The sequence below is a fragment of the Artemia sp. Qi Xiang Cuo genome, chromosome 18 (genome assembly GCF_049724085.1).
Source record: "Artemia sp. Qi Xiang Cuo chromosome 18, ASM4972408v1, whole genome shotgun sequence".
NCBI lineage: Eukaryota > Metazoa > Arthropoda > Branchiopoda > Anostraca > Artemiidae > Artemia > Artemia sp. Qi Xiang Cuo.
This window is the reverse complement of record NC_142811.1, coordinates 37574254-37588844: the sequence shown is the minus strand read 5'-3', so window position 1 is coordinate 37588844 and position 14591 is coordinate 37574254. Positions and strand designations below refer to the sequence as shown.

Sequence of the window (14591 nt, the reverse complement as noted above, 5' to 3'; positions counted from 1 at the left end):
CAATGCTATAAATTTAGGAGAACATCTAGGCCCAAGTGAATGGCCCATAATTCAGCTGACAAAATGGAAGATCCCAAAGGAAGGGATGAACAAAGGTTAAGGTTCAGTGTTGGTATACATACTCCTGCTCCAGCTCCCTCACCCTGAACAGATCCATTTGAATAGATTTTCCTGTGATTAGGGCACAACTTCGAAATCTGTTCAGCCAGAATGGTCTGAATCTCATGATTGGGAATTTGGTTTTTTATTTATTGGAATAAATTCTCCTTGACAAATAGATGGACTCATTTCCCAAGGCGGGGTGTCAGTAAATGGATTCGTATAGGGGGGATATTGACTCCAATTGAACCTGATTCCAAGATGAATGGCCATTGGTGTAAGCTGCCTTCAAAGCGAAGGTGAAGGCACACATGCTTGTTTCCATAAGCTTGAATTCGTGAGAAGTATTTGTTCCTTTGACTGGATGCTCTTTGACTTAGGGGAACCAAACCAGACAGTTGTTTTAGTTTAGACAGAGGAGTATGCCTGTGCAAACCCAGAGCAATTCGAATGGCTGAATTTTGTAAAGATTCCAGGGTTTTAAATGCAGATGATGAACAAATTGAAAAGAATTGAAAGTACCAAGGACACCAAAATGAAAATATATTTAGCCCTTTTGATCTATCTTAGGTCTATTCATACCTGAAAATCCGGTTTTCCTACGAGTTTTAGTTTAGCTGCTATAAGTATTTTTAGTTAGAATCCATCAGCAAAACAGTGTTGCCAATGATTAAACAATGATAAACTGTGGAACTGAAAAAAAAATTAGCGGAAACTATTTTCTATGAATCTGACAATGTTTTTCATTCGTGATAATTGAAATTTACAAAATCTGTTGATTGCTAAATTTAGCGTAAAAGTTTCGAATCACATGCTTTAGTTGTTCAACCAAAGGCTGGTTTCATCAGTATAATTATTTACTTGATCGGTTTTACGCCATTGAATTCCTGGTCTATGTGACCATCTAAACTATGTATCAATTTTCTTTGCCGCGGAATGATTTTGGGAAACTAGGTTTTCGCCATCGCTGTCAAAATACTTTGTTTTTATAGGGGGGGGGGGGGTCTACTCCAATTTTTGAATAGCCTGAAGAGCTTTATTTCTTTTTTATGAATTTTTTTTCGTTATTTGTTTTCAGGATCAGGTTGAAAACCAGAAATTTCTCAATCTTGAGAAGTATTAACTCTACCGAATCCATATTAGAGTTTTATTGCTTAATCTACAAGTTTTTGCACTATCACAGTCTATGCTTATTTTAAACAGCTCTGATGAACCCATGGACTCAAGAGAGAGCCGCAAATAATTTTTCTTATTCGCTGCTGTGCAATGTGCTCCCCCTCCCTATTGAGGCTGAAAGGCGTGTAAAGATTTCACAAATCGTTGCTATGTGTACCTTTGTGTACTTTTGCGGTCTACCTCCATGATAGGATCTTCCTTATTGTCAGTTTAGTGTAGTATTTAGGAAATTGTCGTGAATGTTCTTAAGAGCAAAGTACCTCCACCAGTGAACTCTGGTGACTTCAATCACGGGAAGTAAACCTGTCTTTTCTTTGGGTGGTTTGATTTGTTGTCCTCTGAATCTATCGGATATTCTAGATTCTTCAAAGTTTTCGATTATGGGGGTTCTTCTCTGTTCCTGGTTCTGCTACATTCTGTCTAAACTAAATTATGCATATAATATGTATAGGCTCGCATATAATAGATGTAAGTTATTGATATAGGCTATAATAAAAATATGCTCTTCTGCTAAAACGTAATATCTTAGCAGAAGTTCCATTCGTAGTTAAGAATGCAGCTTCCATGACCTAGCACGGCGATTCTAATGGCGTTGTCAAACTTCGTTGAAAATCTGCGGAACTATCTGAAACAAACCATATTGTCTAAAGGATAAAAACAGATTTTACCACTTTCTTCATTCAAGCCACGGATTGTACACTGACTAGCACGGACCTATACATAGAATACGCGCCCAACAGAAGATTGGATGGACTACTACTAACAACTCACCACAGCACCATGCCGCCTGAGGCCAACACAGCTACCCACGCTCCTCCTCACTCCCAATCTATTCAAAACCTCCCTCTTTACACCCTCCCACCCCAACCGCAGACGACCGGCTTTCAGTTAAGCCCTAGACGGTTAGCCAAAAAGGACAAACTTTGGCAATCTGTTATCCTTCATCCGCAGAACGACCCCTAGCCACCTCAAACTTTCTCTCATTATAGCCCTAGTAGGCGGTATTGAACAACACTTCGTACAGCCTACTGTTTGAAATACGGTCAGTTAACCGGGTACCCAGAACAATGTGTTAGCAATTTCGCTGGCAAATATTTAGCAAATCTTCATCCGCTTTTCGGAGCGCCCATGCTTCAGAACTATAATCGACCACTGTCATCACTGTAGCTTTCAATATTCTAATCTTGGTTTGTAGACTTATGTATCTATTCTTCCAAACTTTTTTAACTGTGAAAAAACACCCTGAGCCTTGGCTATTCTACTTTTAGCATCTTCACTGCTCCCACCATCTTTACTAATAATACTACCAAGGTAAGTGAAGCTGTCCACCTAATTGAAGCTGAATGGAAACACGAGAATAAAACGGACTTTGGAAAAACTTATTCTGTATCTTTATCTACTTTTCCTTAATTTTTTTTTAATTTTCCCAAAAATGCAGATGCTTGGTTTTGGCAGAAGACAACCGCTTGTGCCGCTACGTGAAGCCATTTACTAAGGTGTTTGCCACTCATAACAATTGTATCGCTTCAAACAGTGCTACTTGTTTTACCTTTTGAGTTCGAAGATTTTGTTGAAATATTAAAATGGACTGATTAGATTTTTCTTTGACTTCAGTTGCAATATTGGTGATGAACTTGTAAGTATGCGTCAAAAGAATGGAACGAATAAAATTCAGGCCATTTTTGCTTCGATATTTTGTTAACCTGATCTGTCTGGTCCTGTTTAGTGCATGGTTTATCTTACAAATATGTCTTGCACTCTGAAAAAAATTTTTTATTGTGATTTCTGATAGACTTGAGGCAAAGAAAGACACTTGTCACGATCTCCCTCATACCAAGGGCTTTCAGTAAGAAAGTTATATTTGGTCCTCCCTATCGTATCCCTCTGGTTTTGTTTAGTGTTCGAATTATCTCACAAGTAGGCCAATATGCTTCATCCTCTGAAGAAAGTTTTTACTGCTTCCTGCTAGACAAGAGACAAAGAATGACACTTGTCACGTCTTCCCTGTTAGGAAGGGAATTCAGTGAAATAATTTTTTTCTGCCCCCCCCCCCACCCATTGTATCGTTCTTGTATTGTTTAGTGTTTGAATTGTCTCACAAGTAGGCCCATATGCTGTATCCTCTGAGAAAAGTTTTTGCTGTGTTTCGTGCTGGAATTGAGACAAAGAAAGACGCTTGTCACGACGTTCTTCTTACCAGGTACTTTCAGTAAGAAAATTGTATTTGGTGAAAATTAAAATATTCAATTGGCAAATGTCCAAAACTCCATTAAAAGAAGTATAAAATGATAGAAGAGTCTGATTGATAAAATGTTAACTACCGAGACTAAGATTGTTGCGATGAACCTTGATGGAAAAAAGAGAATAACACTACTAAGACCAAATACAATCAATAAAAAAGATAATCAAAAGCAACAATGAACATTTCGCGGAAACAAAAGTGATAAAATAGAGCCATTAAACCATACAGCAGTAAACTAAAAGAAAAGATAACACACAAAGAAATAATAATAAAAAGAAAGGTTACATGGACAGAAAATAATTTTTTTCAGACGATAGAATAAGAAGTGCATTACAATACTAATTTTGAAATATTGACCAATAAGCATATCCTGATGTTCATTGATTTATGTTGATATAATTTTTAAAAAAATGTATACGGTTCGAACTTTAGATACCTATTACGGTCATCAGTTTTAGGTGGGGCTAATCATTTGATAGAGGGTCATGAGTCTAATACGTATACCAAAATATAAATATGCCTTAAAACTTAGCTCAATTCATATTCCAGATAAATTAATAATAAATAAAAAAATTAAATAGATATAAAATAAATAAACACCAAAAAGGAACATTGTTTGCTTTTGGGTGTAGGCCCTGAGTCTTTTCCCCTTACGTCCTTCTGCTGTTGGGTTTGCACAACGTCTGACATTGAAAATGGCTACCAATGGAAGGTTTCGTCATGCGGTAAACACCGATCAAAACACATTTAGAGCTTATTCTCTGTCTAACCTTAAGATGAAGCTTATTGTAAGGTATCTTTGCAAGTTATCGTCGCTATTTGGCCTAACGGCCGTATCTAATGTTTTACGCTTGTCAAATAATTGCAGTAGACTACAGGCTAATTTGTTCTCAAATAGAAGTTCAGTAAATGTTCTCAAAGAAAACATCTCTTGCTAATCTTCCCTTTTTGACACCTTAACAAAAAGGTTTTGCCGGTTATTTCATGTGTTTGAAAATCTCATATATTACCTTTAGACATGACTAGGTCGTTATATTCTTCCTGAAATTACTCCTATGTATGCTTGTTGCTCCTAAGATAGTGTCATATTTTTGTCGTATTTTTGATTGCATTACTTGAATACTTGTAGTTTCTTGATTTTCATTATATTTAGGCTGTTTCTCTGCTGTTCTAGCAGAAGTTGTTAGCTAGCGATTTTTTCAAACAATTGCATTTCTATGAGCGAAATTTTTTTTTGCTAAAATTGTCAAAGAATTTGATCCTTTAATCTTTTTTTTATTTTTCACAAATATCTTCTGGGATTGGCTGACTCAGTAGCCTATTGTTTCTTTGTTGTTGTTTTTTTCTTTCAATTGTGTGCTTTTTAAAATCTCCACCCAATTTGTATATTTTTGAGGATTGTTAGCTATCACAGTTGTTTACACAAGATAACATAAAATTGTCTGCAACCATTGTTACTTCAATAAGCTTTAATTTAATGATATTTTTTATAACATTAACTTTATGACATGAAATGTCAGGCAACCATATTAGTTTAATAATTGGAGAGCAAAAAGCTTGTAGCTAATTTAAAAGAATTTGAAGTTTTAATATAAACTTGTATTTATTCTCACATTGGATTCAACTGCAAAGAAAGAGTTGGGATTGAATTATGATAATCCAAAATTAGATCTGTTAAATCTAGATTTAATATAATCCTTTCTTCGCTGAAAAAAAACTGCATATTAGACTGCGAAAATGTTCATTAATATCATCGTTTGACAAATAATTTACTTGTATCATAGAACGATGTGGTAAAGTAAAGAACGATGTGGGCACAATGTGTTTTTTTTTTTCCCACCCGGGCACTTCGTATCGAAGGAGTTGTCGTAGAAACTTCGAAAAGGGCTCATTTGATTGGAAATGGGAGTGGCTAGTGCTCTTTTTAATAGTCGATAGTGATTGGAGGGCAACTAGCCCCCCCCCCCCACGCCCATCATTCCCCCAAACACATCCAATCAAAATTTGAGCTAGCCATTTTGTTCAGCGTAGTTGATTTCCAGATAGAAAATACGTTGTTGAGGAGGACACTCGCCCCACAACCCTCAGGGCAAGGGTTTTAAGTTATGCCCTGGGTGCATATAAGGTTTTTATAGAAGGTGTTGTCTTAGAAGCTTCAAAACAGGCACATTCGATTGGAAATTCAAAGGGCTAGTACCCTTTTTAATAGTCAAAAGTGATTGGAGGGCAACTAGCCCTCCCCCCGCCCACGCCCATCATTCCCCCAAATACATCCAATCAAAATTTCGAGATAGCCATTTTGTTCCGCGTAGTTGATTTCCGGATAAAAATATATTTTTGAGGAGGACACTCTCCCACAACCCTCAGGGCAAGGGTTTTAAGTTATGTCCTAGGGGCATATAAGGTTTCTATAGAAGGTGTTGTCGTAGAAACTTCTAAACAGGCTCATTCGATTGGAATTTCAAACGGCTAGTGCCCTTTTTAATAGTCGAAAGTTATTGGAGGGCAACTAGCCCCCCCCCACGCCCATCATTCCCCCCCACACCTCCAATCAAAATTTTGAGGTAGCCATTTTGTTCAGCATAGTTGATTTCCGGATAGAAAATATGTTTTTGAGGAGGACACTCCCCCACAACCCTCAAGGCAACGGTTTTAAGTTATGCCCTGGGGGCATATAAGGTTTTATAGAAGGTGTTGTCGTAGAAACTTCAAAACAGGCTCATTCAATTGGAAATTCAAAGGGCTAGTGCCCTTTTTAATAGTCGAAACTGATTGTCGAAACTGCCCCCCCCCCCCCACGCCCATCATTCCCCCAAACACATCTAATTAAAATTTTGAGATAGCCATTTTGTTCAGCGTAGTTGTTTTCCAGATAGAAAATATGTTTTTGAGGAGGACAATCCCTCACAACCCTCGGGGCAAGGGTTTTAAGTTATGTCCTGGGGGCATATAAGTTTTTATAGAAGGCGTTGTCGTAGAAACTTCAAAACAGGCTCATTCGATTGAAAATCAAAGGGCTAGTACCCTTTTTAATAGTCGAAAGTGATTGGAGGGCAACTAGCCCCCCCCACGCCCATCATTCCCCCCAACACATCCAATCAAAATTTTGAGATAGCCATTTTGTTCAACGTAGTTTTAAGTTCTGGAAATTAGGTCTTTGAGGATGACAACCCCCCCAGAGCGCTCAGGTCAAGGGTTGTAAGCTTTTCCCTGGGGGCATATAAAGTTTTTATAAAAAGTGTTGTCGTAGAAACTTCAAAAAGGTTCTATTGGTTGGAAATTAAAACTACTAGTGCCCTTTTGAATAGTTGAAAGTGATTGAAAGATAACTAGCACCCCTTCCACACCCACCATTTCCCCAAGCACATCCAATCAAAATTATGAGATAGCCATTTTGTTCCACGCAGTTAAAGTTCGGGAAAGTATACCTTTGAGTAGGACACTCCCCCCACAGTCTTCAGAGCAAGGGTTATAAGTTATGCCCTGGGGGCATATAAGTTTTATTGAAATCTTTGTCGTAGAAACTTGAAAAAGGGCCCTTTCGATTGGAAACTCAAAGGTCTAGTGTCCTTTTTAATAGTCGAAAGTGATTTAAGGGCAACTGCCACCATCTCTTGCCCACCTTTTCCCCAAACACATTCAATCAAAATTTTTAGATAGCTATTTTATTCAGTGTTTTGGATTTCGAGATAGAAATTATGTTTTTGAGGAGGACACTCCCCCAGAGCCTTCAGGGCAAGGGTTGTAAGTTATGCCCTGGGGGTATATAAGCCTTTTACTGAACGCCTCGTCGTAGAAACTTCAAAAATGACTCATTCGATTGGAAATTGAAATGGCTAGTGTCCTTTTTAATAGTCGAAAAGGATTGGAAGGCAACAAACACCCCTTCCACGCCCACTATCTCCCCAAATATATCCGATCAAAATTTCTTGATAGCCATTTTGTTCCACGAAGTTTAAAGTTCAGGAAATTATACCTTTGAGCAGGACACTCTCCCCATAGTCTTCAGGGCAAGGGTTATAAGTTATACCCTGGGGGCATATAAGGTTTTTATTGAAATGGACAACTAACCCTCCTCTCAAGCCCACCACTTCCCCAAACACATCCAATAAAAATTTTGAGATATCTAATTTGTTCAACGTAGTCAAAAGTTCTGGAAGTTATGTCTTTTAGGATAAAAACCCCATCAGAGCTTTCAGTTCAAGGGTTGTAATTTGTGCCCTGGGGACATATAAGGTTTATATAGAAAGTTGCATTAGAAATTTTAAAAGGGGCCCATTTGATCGGAAATTGAAGGTACAATTTTTAATTATCGAAATTGAGAGCAGAGTAACTAACCGTCGTCTCACACCCACCATTTCCCCAAAAATGTCCTAAGAATACTTAGAGATAATAAGTTTATCCAATGTCGATGGGCGTTCTGGACATTATGTGTTTGTGGTGAAAAAACCCGCAGAGTCCCCAGGGCAAAGGTTGTAAGTTATGTCCAGGGGGCATATAAGGTTTTTAATGATAGAGTTGTCGTAAAAACTTCAAAAGCAGCTCATTCGATTGGAAATTGAGAGGGATAGTGACCTTTTTAATAGTTGAAAGTGATTGGATGATAATCCAAAATTAGATCTGTTAAACCTAGATTAAATATAATCCTTTCTTCACTGAAAAAAACTGCATTTTAGACTGCGAAAATGTTCATTAATATCATCGTGTGACAAATAATTTACTTGTATCATCTGAACAGAGCCCTAGTTTTCCTTACTTCTTCTTTCATCAAAATGGATAAAAATTTCGATAGCTTAATAAAGTTCTCACTAACTTCAACTGGTAGTATTTGAACCGTCTAAGGGTTTGTACAATAACAATAAACTTGAATCGAGGACTTACCAAACATAATAGTAAGGGGGGGGGGGGGCGGTTTGTGTCATCATTGGTGGCTGTCTTCTTTTCCACTCATGTTTTTTAATTATCCTTTTTTTTCATTCATTCCCAGACATATTTCGTAGTTTTTTTGTTTGTTTTTTCCTACAAACATATGCTATTGTCCCTTTTAAGTTTTATATTTTTGCACTTTTTATTGTATCCAAATTTTTACTTATGAAAGTCATCTCGAAAATAAAACTTTTTCTTTCCTTACCATTTTTTATTTTTAATATTAAGGCGCCTTCCCCTAGGGAGCCTGTACTCTTCATAACAGAGTCTCTGGTCTCGATAAAAAAAAAGAACTACTGAATATATGAAGTTTGAAGTTGAGTTTTAGTGCTTGCAAAGAAGAACATTTGTGTGGTACATATACTAAGATATGAAATGACCCGCGGAATCTAATTTTCACTATATTTATTTATTCCGTATCTCAGTAATAGTCCACTTTTTTTTCATTAGCAATAATTTATTGTGTTTCGCAAATGGCTTTATGTTTGAGATGAAATAATTTGACGATTTTACATATTTCTTTGTCAAACAAATTATTTTGCAAGTCCAGGTTCGATTTTACACTTAGATATAGTCATAAAAGCTGTATTTTATTTTTTAGGATTTAAATTCATAAATGTATCTATCTCTCCCTTGACGCTAAATTACCTTCCGATGTCGCTTTAGCACTCCCTAAGCAGCTCCATTAATCTTTAAATGGATTGAATTTCGAAAGAAAAAAAAATGAGACTAAAAATCATTTTTCATCTTATTTTAGAAATTTTACTTGGAATGGAAGAAAAGTGCAGTTACGAAAGTGCTTAATGTAGTCAAACAGAAGTTAGTAGATAGTCAGGTGGAAGGCGAAGAACCCTCTGTCGTAGCCACACCGCCACTGCCAGTAGAATTTTTTATTCCCAAAGAAAAAATTGAAGAAGAAAACATGCCCAAGGTGACTCATAGGGCATGATTTGATTGTCTTCCTTCAATTTTATTTATTTTTTTTATTTGAAATAAATTTGTCGCAGATTTGTTAAAATTAGAAGTTTAGACCTTAGATACCTTCAGTTTTGTAAGCAGCTTTACACAAGTAAGCGGAGACTTATTTATTTTATTCCTATAGAGGATCCCGCAAAGGTCTAGTTTCCAAAACATGCTACAAATCGTACTAAGGCTTTGAAAAATCGGTTATGATTGGAAATAAAATCCTGAGATATTGAATAGTAACATATACGCATTTATAATATTGAGGTAACGTTTAATATGCATAGTTTTTTAGGAAATCCTAAGCTCAGGACTGAAATTCAAAGATATTGAGGAAAATATAAAAAAAAAACGCTACCAAGGCATGTATAATCCGGCGATTCGGGTGTCGATACCCCAATTCTCAAATTTGTGATAAGTACTAATTCCACTGCTCCGGAAACTCTTATAAACCTAATATCCATTTGTTTTCATCCGTCTGCTCATTGTTACCAAGTCAACCCCCTCCCCCCTTCAGATGCTGCATCCATCAATATTCGTTTTATATGCGTACCGAAGGTTCCATTTTTCTTGTGGACATTTGTCGAAGTGATAATTTTTCAAAAAATAAAATTTGCTGTGGAAAACTTGCCGATTTCAATAATTTATTCGTAATATATTAAGATCAAGCTTCTCTTTGAAACATGTGGGTCCCAAAATTATGAAATACTCACAAAGATTTGAGCTGGTTGTGCATTCTCATGCTCCATATTCGCTGGCCTCAGAGTAATGAAACTAGGCAGTTTAATAACAGGAAAGAATTAAAGTAAACAAGTAAGAATTATTTTAGAGAACCAGGAAATAGAGTTGAAGGAATAGATATAGAGGAAAATGATAAAGTTTGTGATACCTTGGATGTGAAGGAAGATTTGTTTTGTGAGGAGGAATTAGCGGCAGTACTTAAAGGAATAGAAAATAGTAAGGCTCCAGGTGCTGATAGAGTGGTAAATGAGTTTCTTAAATATGGTGGCTCTGAGGTTAGAAATAAGTTACTGAAGATTATGAATATGATTTGTGAAAAAGGGGAAGTACCTAGGGATTTTAGAAAAACTTTAATTAAGCCACTTTATAAGAAAGGTGACAAAAGTGAGTGTGGTAATTATCGAGGCTAATAATTGAGAAGTGCCTGAGTTTTCAAACACCTTTGGTCCTCAGTTTTTATAGATTACGAGCAAGCGTTCGATTCTGTTGATAGAAGAGCTTTAGTAAAGGTTTTATCCTTGTACTATTTTAGTACAAGGACTCTATGTATCCTTGTACTATTTTGTACTATTTAAATAAATTATCATATTAATTGATTATTAATATGATTTTTGAAAAAGGGGAAGTACCTAACGATTTTAGGAAAACTTTAATTAAGCCACTTTATAAGACAGGTGACAAAAGTGAGTGTGGTAATTATCGAGGGATTAGTCTTTTCTTTGTAGGTAGTAAAATTACTAGTAAATTACAGTGCGGTTTTAGAAAAGGTAGAGGGTGTGTCGACCTAAATTTCACCCTTAGGTTAATAATTGAGAAGTGCCTGAGTTTTCAAACACCTTTGGTCCTCAGTTTTATAGATTATGAGCAAGCGTTCGGTTCTGTTAATAGAAGGGCTTTAGTAAAGGTTTTATCCTTGTATGGTATACCAGACAAATACATTAAAGTGATTAATGCTATGTACGAGAATAAAACTGCTACGGTTAAGGTAGGAAATGAGGTGAGCAGCTGGTTTTGTATTGAATTAGGAGTTAAGCAGGGTTGTGTTCTATCCCCCTTTATATAGATTATTTTGATGGACTTTGTCTTAAGGAGCACAGGAAAGGCAATGGGAAAGGCCACGGAATCAAATGGGGAGGAAAAAGTCTCCTGGACTTAGATTATGCTTATGATTTGAGCATCCTAGATGAAAGTGTGAGCAAAATGAATGAAGTTTCAGAGGTTTTGCGAGTTCAGGGTGCTAGAATAGGTTTGAAAATTAATGTTAAAAAGACTAAGTCACTAAGGCTAGGAATAAGTAAAGATGAAAAGGTGTAGTTGGGTAATGAAAAGATTGATCAGGTGGACAGCTTCACTTACATTGGTAGTATTATTAGTAAAGATGGTTGGAGCAGTGAAGATGTCAAAAGTAGAATAGCCAAGGCTCAGGGAGCATTTTCACAGTTGAAAAAAGTTATGAAAAACAGAAAGATAAGTCTGCAAACCAAGATCAGAATTTTAGAAGCTACAGTGATGACAGTGGTCAAATATGGCTCTGAAGCATGGGCGCTCCGAAAAGCGGATGAAGATTTGCTAGATGTTTTCCAAAGAAATTGTTCTGGGTACCCAGCTGACTGACCGTATTTCAAACAATGGGCTATACGAAAAATGTGGTTCAATACCGCTCTCTAGGGCTATAATGAAAGAAAGGTTGAGGTGGCTGGGGCACGTTGTGCGGATGAAGGATGACAGATTGCCGAAGATTGTTCTTTTCGGCCAACCGTCTTGGGCTAAACGGAAAGCAGGCCGTTCTCGTCTGGGGTGGGAGGACATTATAAAGAAAAGTTTAAAGGAAATGGGAACTTCATGGGCGGGCGTAAAAAGGGAGGCTTTGAATAGATTGGGATGGAGGAGGAGCGTGCGTAGCTGCGTTGGCTTCAGGCGGTTTGATGTTGTGGTGAGTTGTTAGTAGAAGTAGTAGTAGGAAATCCAGAAATGATATTGTGATATAACAGCGTGCCCGTCTCTCTCTCTCTCTCTCTGTACGCTAGGAATCATGGGAGAGGAACTTTATTTTAAGGCGATGCTTAATAAGGAGGAATGATAAAGTGGATAATATCAGCAAGGGAGCTATTTTTGCCGCTCAGTGACAAGAGTAAATATCTGGGAAGGGTAAAGTCGAAGATATATCCTTACTTTTGTCTAACGTTTGGATATTTCGTGGCCTCCAATGGTCTTAATTATAAAGATAAAAATTTGTTGTGCTGTATAGAAACAACTTCAAGTCCTTTTGCCGCTGGTTTGATTCTAGTTTTTACCTAAAACAAATATCCAAGGACTCTGTGCAGCCTAATTCTTATACATTCAAGACATTAAATGCGATTACAATCATGATATAAGAACAGAAAAATAAAGCAGAATTTCAATGCTTATAATATAATGGTTGTTTTGGGCTTGCCACACAAAAGGTTAACTGAATGTGCTATTTCAAAGTTTGAAGCATTTTATGGTCTTTTCCATATTTTCTTTCAAACAGATTTTTTTTTTATATTCCCAATTTTTTTTTTTAGAAATTCTACAATTCTTAGTTCTATCACCCTGCAAATTTCCTTGGGGGGGGGGGGGGCTGTAGGCTTTAGTATTACAAACCCAATGAATTTTTCATATTTAGAATTGCCAAAAAAAAGGCTGATTCTTTAAATATATGGTTTAGAGAGGGCTTTTGCCCCGGGTGTAGAAATTTTAGGGCGCAAAATTTCAAACTTATAATGTAACGGTTATAATTATTTTTTAATTCTCGAAACTTATATGTCCTGGGCAAAAGTCCCCTCTCTAACAATATATACATTAAAAGAATCAGCCTTTTTTGGCAATTCTAAATATAAAAATCCATTATTTATAAGGTAGAGGGCATAACTAATAAATTAAATAATACTAATTAAATTAAAATAATTTCAAAAAATTATTAACTAATAAATTAAAATAATTTTGTTCATGAATGAAAATTTTGTTAAACCGTGGACAGTACACTTTTTTGCGGACAGAAGGGGGGGGGGGGTAATCAAGATTTTGCTCCAGGCACAATAGAAGCCCAAGCTACCACTGCTTCCCGGGCTTCCCCAATTATCTGAGACGTATGGTTTTGTGAGTTTCCTTTTAACCAATTTGAAGATTCAGGTTTCGTTTTTAAGGTCCTTGGTACTTTAAGTGTTTACGAACTTGTGTTGTTTAAGTCCTTGCATTAAGCATTAGGTCTACTTAATAAAGTGTTTTGTTTTAGTTGTCACTCATGTGGGAAGCATCATTGATTCGTTATTATACAGGATCTCTTACTTAAGAGCTGACAGCCGCAAGAGCTTTGCGATTTACTTACGTAATGTTCACACTGCGTATTTTATCAAAGGGTTAGCGAAGAGACTGCTGTACAAACCAAATATTGCTATAGCAGTACACCTTGTTTAGAGAAAAATATATAAAACCGTGACAAAAATAAAACAGTCAAACTTAAATAATAGGCATCCTCCTTCCAATCCTATGTCGTTATTAAAAAAAAGTATCAGTTCAGATATACCTTTATTTAAAAATTTATGTCATGTAAGTAACATTGACAAAAAGCAATTATTTCTTTAGGGCTAAGAGATAAGACAAGCATTTCTAGCAGTAAATAAATTGTCGACATTAGGGTAAAGTATTTGGGATTTAAAAACTTACTCCAATTCCCAATCAACAAAAAAAGAGTGGATAATAATAATAAAAAAAATAATAGGATCGGCGCAAAAAAAAAACTAGAAGAAGCGCAATACTAGAATCAGCGCAAGAAAAAAAAAATCAGTAAAAAAAAGAAGCTGAAGAAATTGTGCTTGAAAATAAGAAAGAAATTAAATACCGTGAATGTGGCAAAATAAAGTATGTAAGGATACCTACATATTTTGCATTTCAAAAACTGTAATGATCGCATTGGTGATACACACAATTAAATACGCTTTAGTAATTGAAAGGTATAAGAGACGAAAGATACCCGAAACTTTTCTGGTCATATAATAAGCATACAGAAATAAAGAAATGCTCAAAAAACCACTCATATAAAACAAAATATTACATGAGTTTTTACCATTACCTATCATGTTTCTGTTGCAAATATTAGTTTCTGTATTTTTTTTTTTTAGATACTTGCCAACTTTAATGGCAACCAATGGCTTTTCTTTATATCATGTTTTGTACTTCTCTCTGTACTATACAATTGTATATTATAATTGTACTATTAGAGTATAATTGTACTACATTTGCACTTTTTACTGTGCTACTGATTACTGATAACGGATTATTTCTAGAAAGCCGAGCTTCATACTTTGAACTGCTATTTTAACTTTTTAGATACGCAGGTGGAACACACATCTATGCTTGATCTTGAGAAGAAAGTAACATCGTATTTGGGTTATCTAGGATTGTGCTATAAACTAGATTATTT

The 14591-nt window shown here is 36.1% G+C and overlaps 1 protein-coding gene across 1 annotated transcript in view; it reads left to right on the top strand.

The window, feature by feature from the left end:
• Window positions 1-9449, top strand: part of LOC148941465 (uncharacterized) — a 48136-nt gene extending 38687 nt beyond the window's left edge. Inside the window, exon 7 of the mRNA XM_089104271.1 lies at window positions 9201-9449. Coding sequence (XP_088960397.1) covers window positions 9201-9392 — 192 coding nt within the window. The 3' untranslated portion in view covers window positions 9393-9449. The remainder of the gene's footprint in view (window positions 1-9200) is intronic.
• Window positions 9450-14591: the final 5142 nt, after the last annotated feature.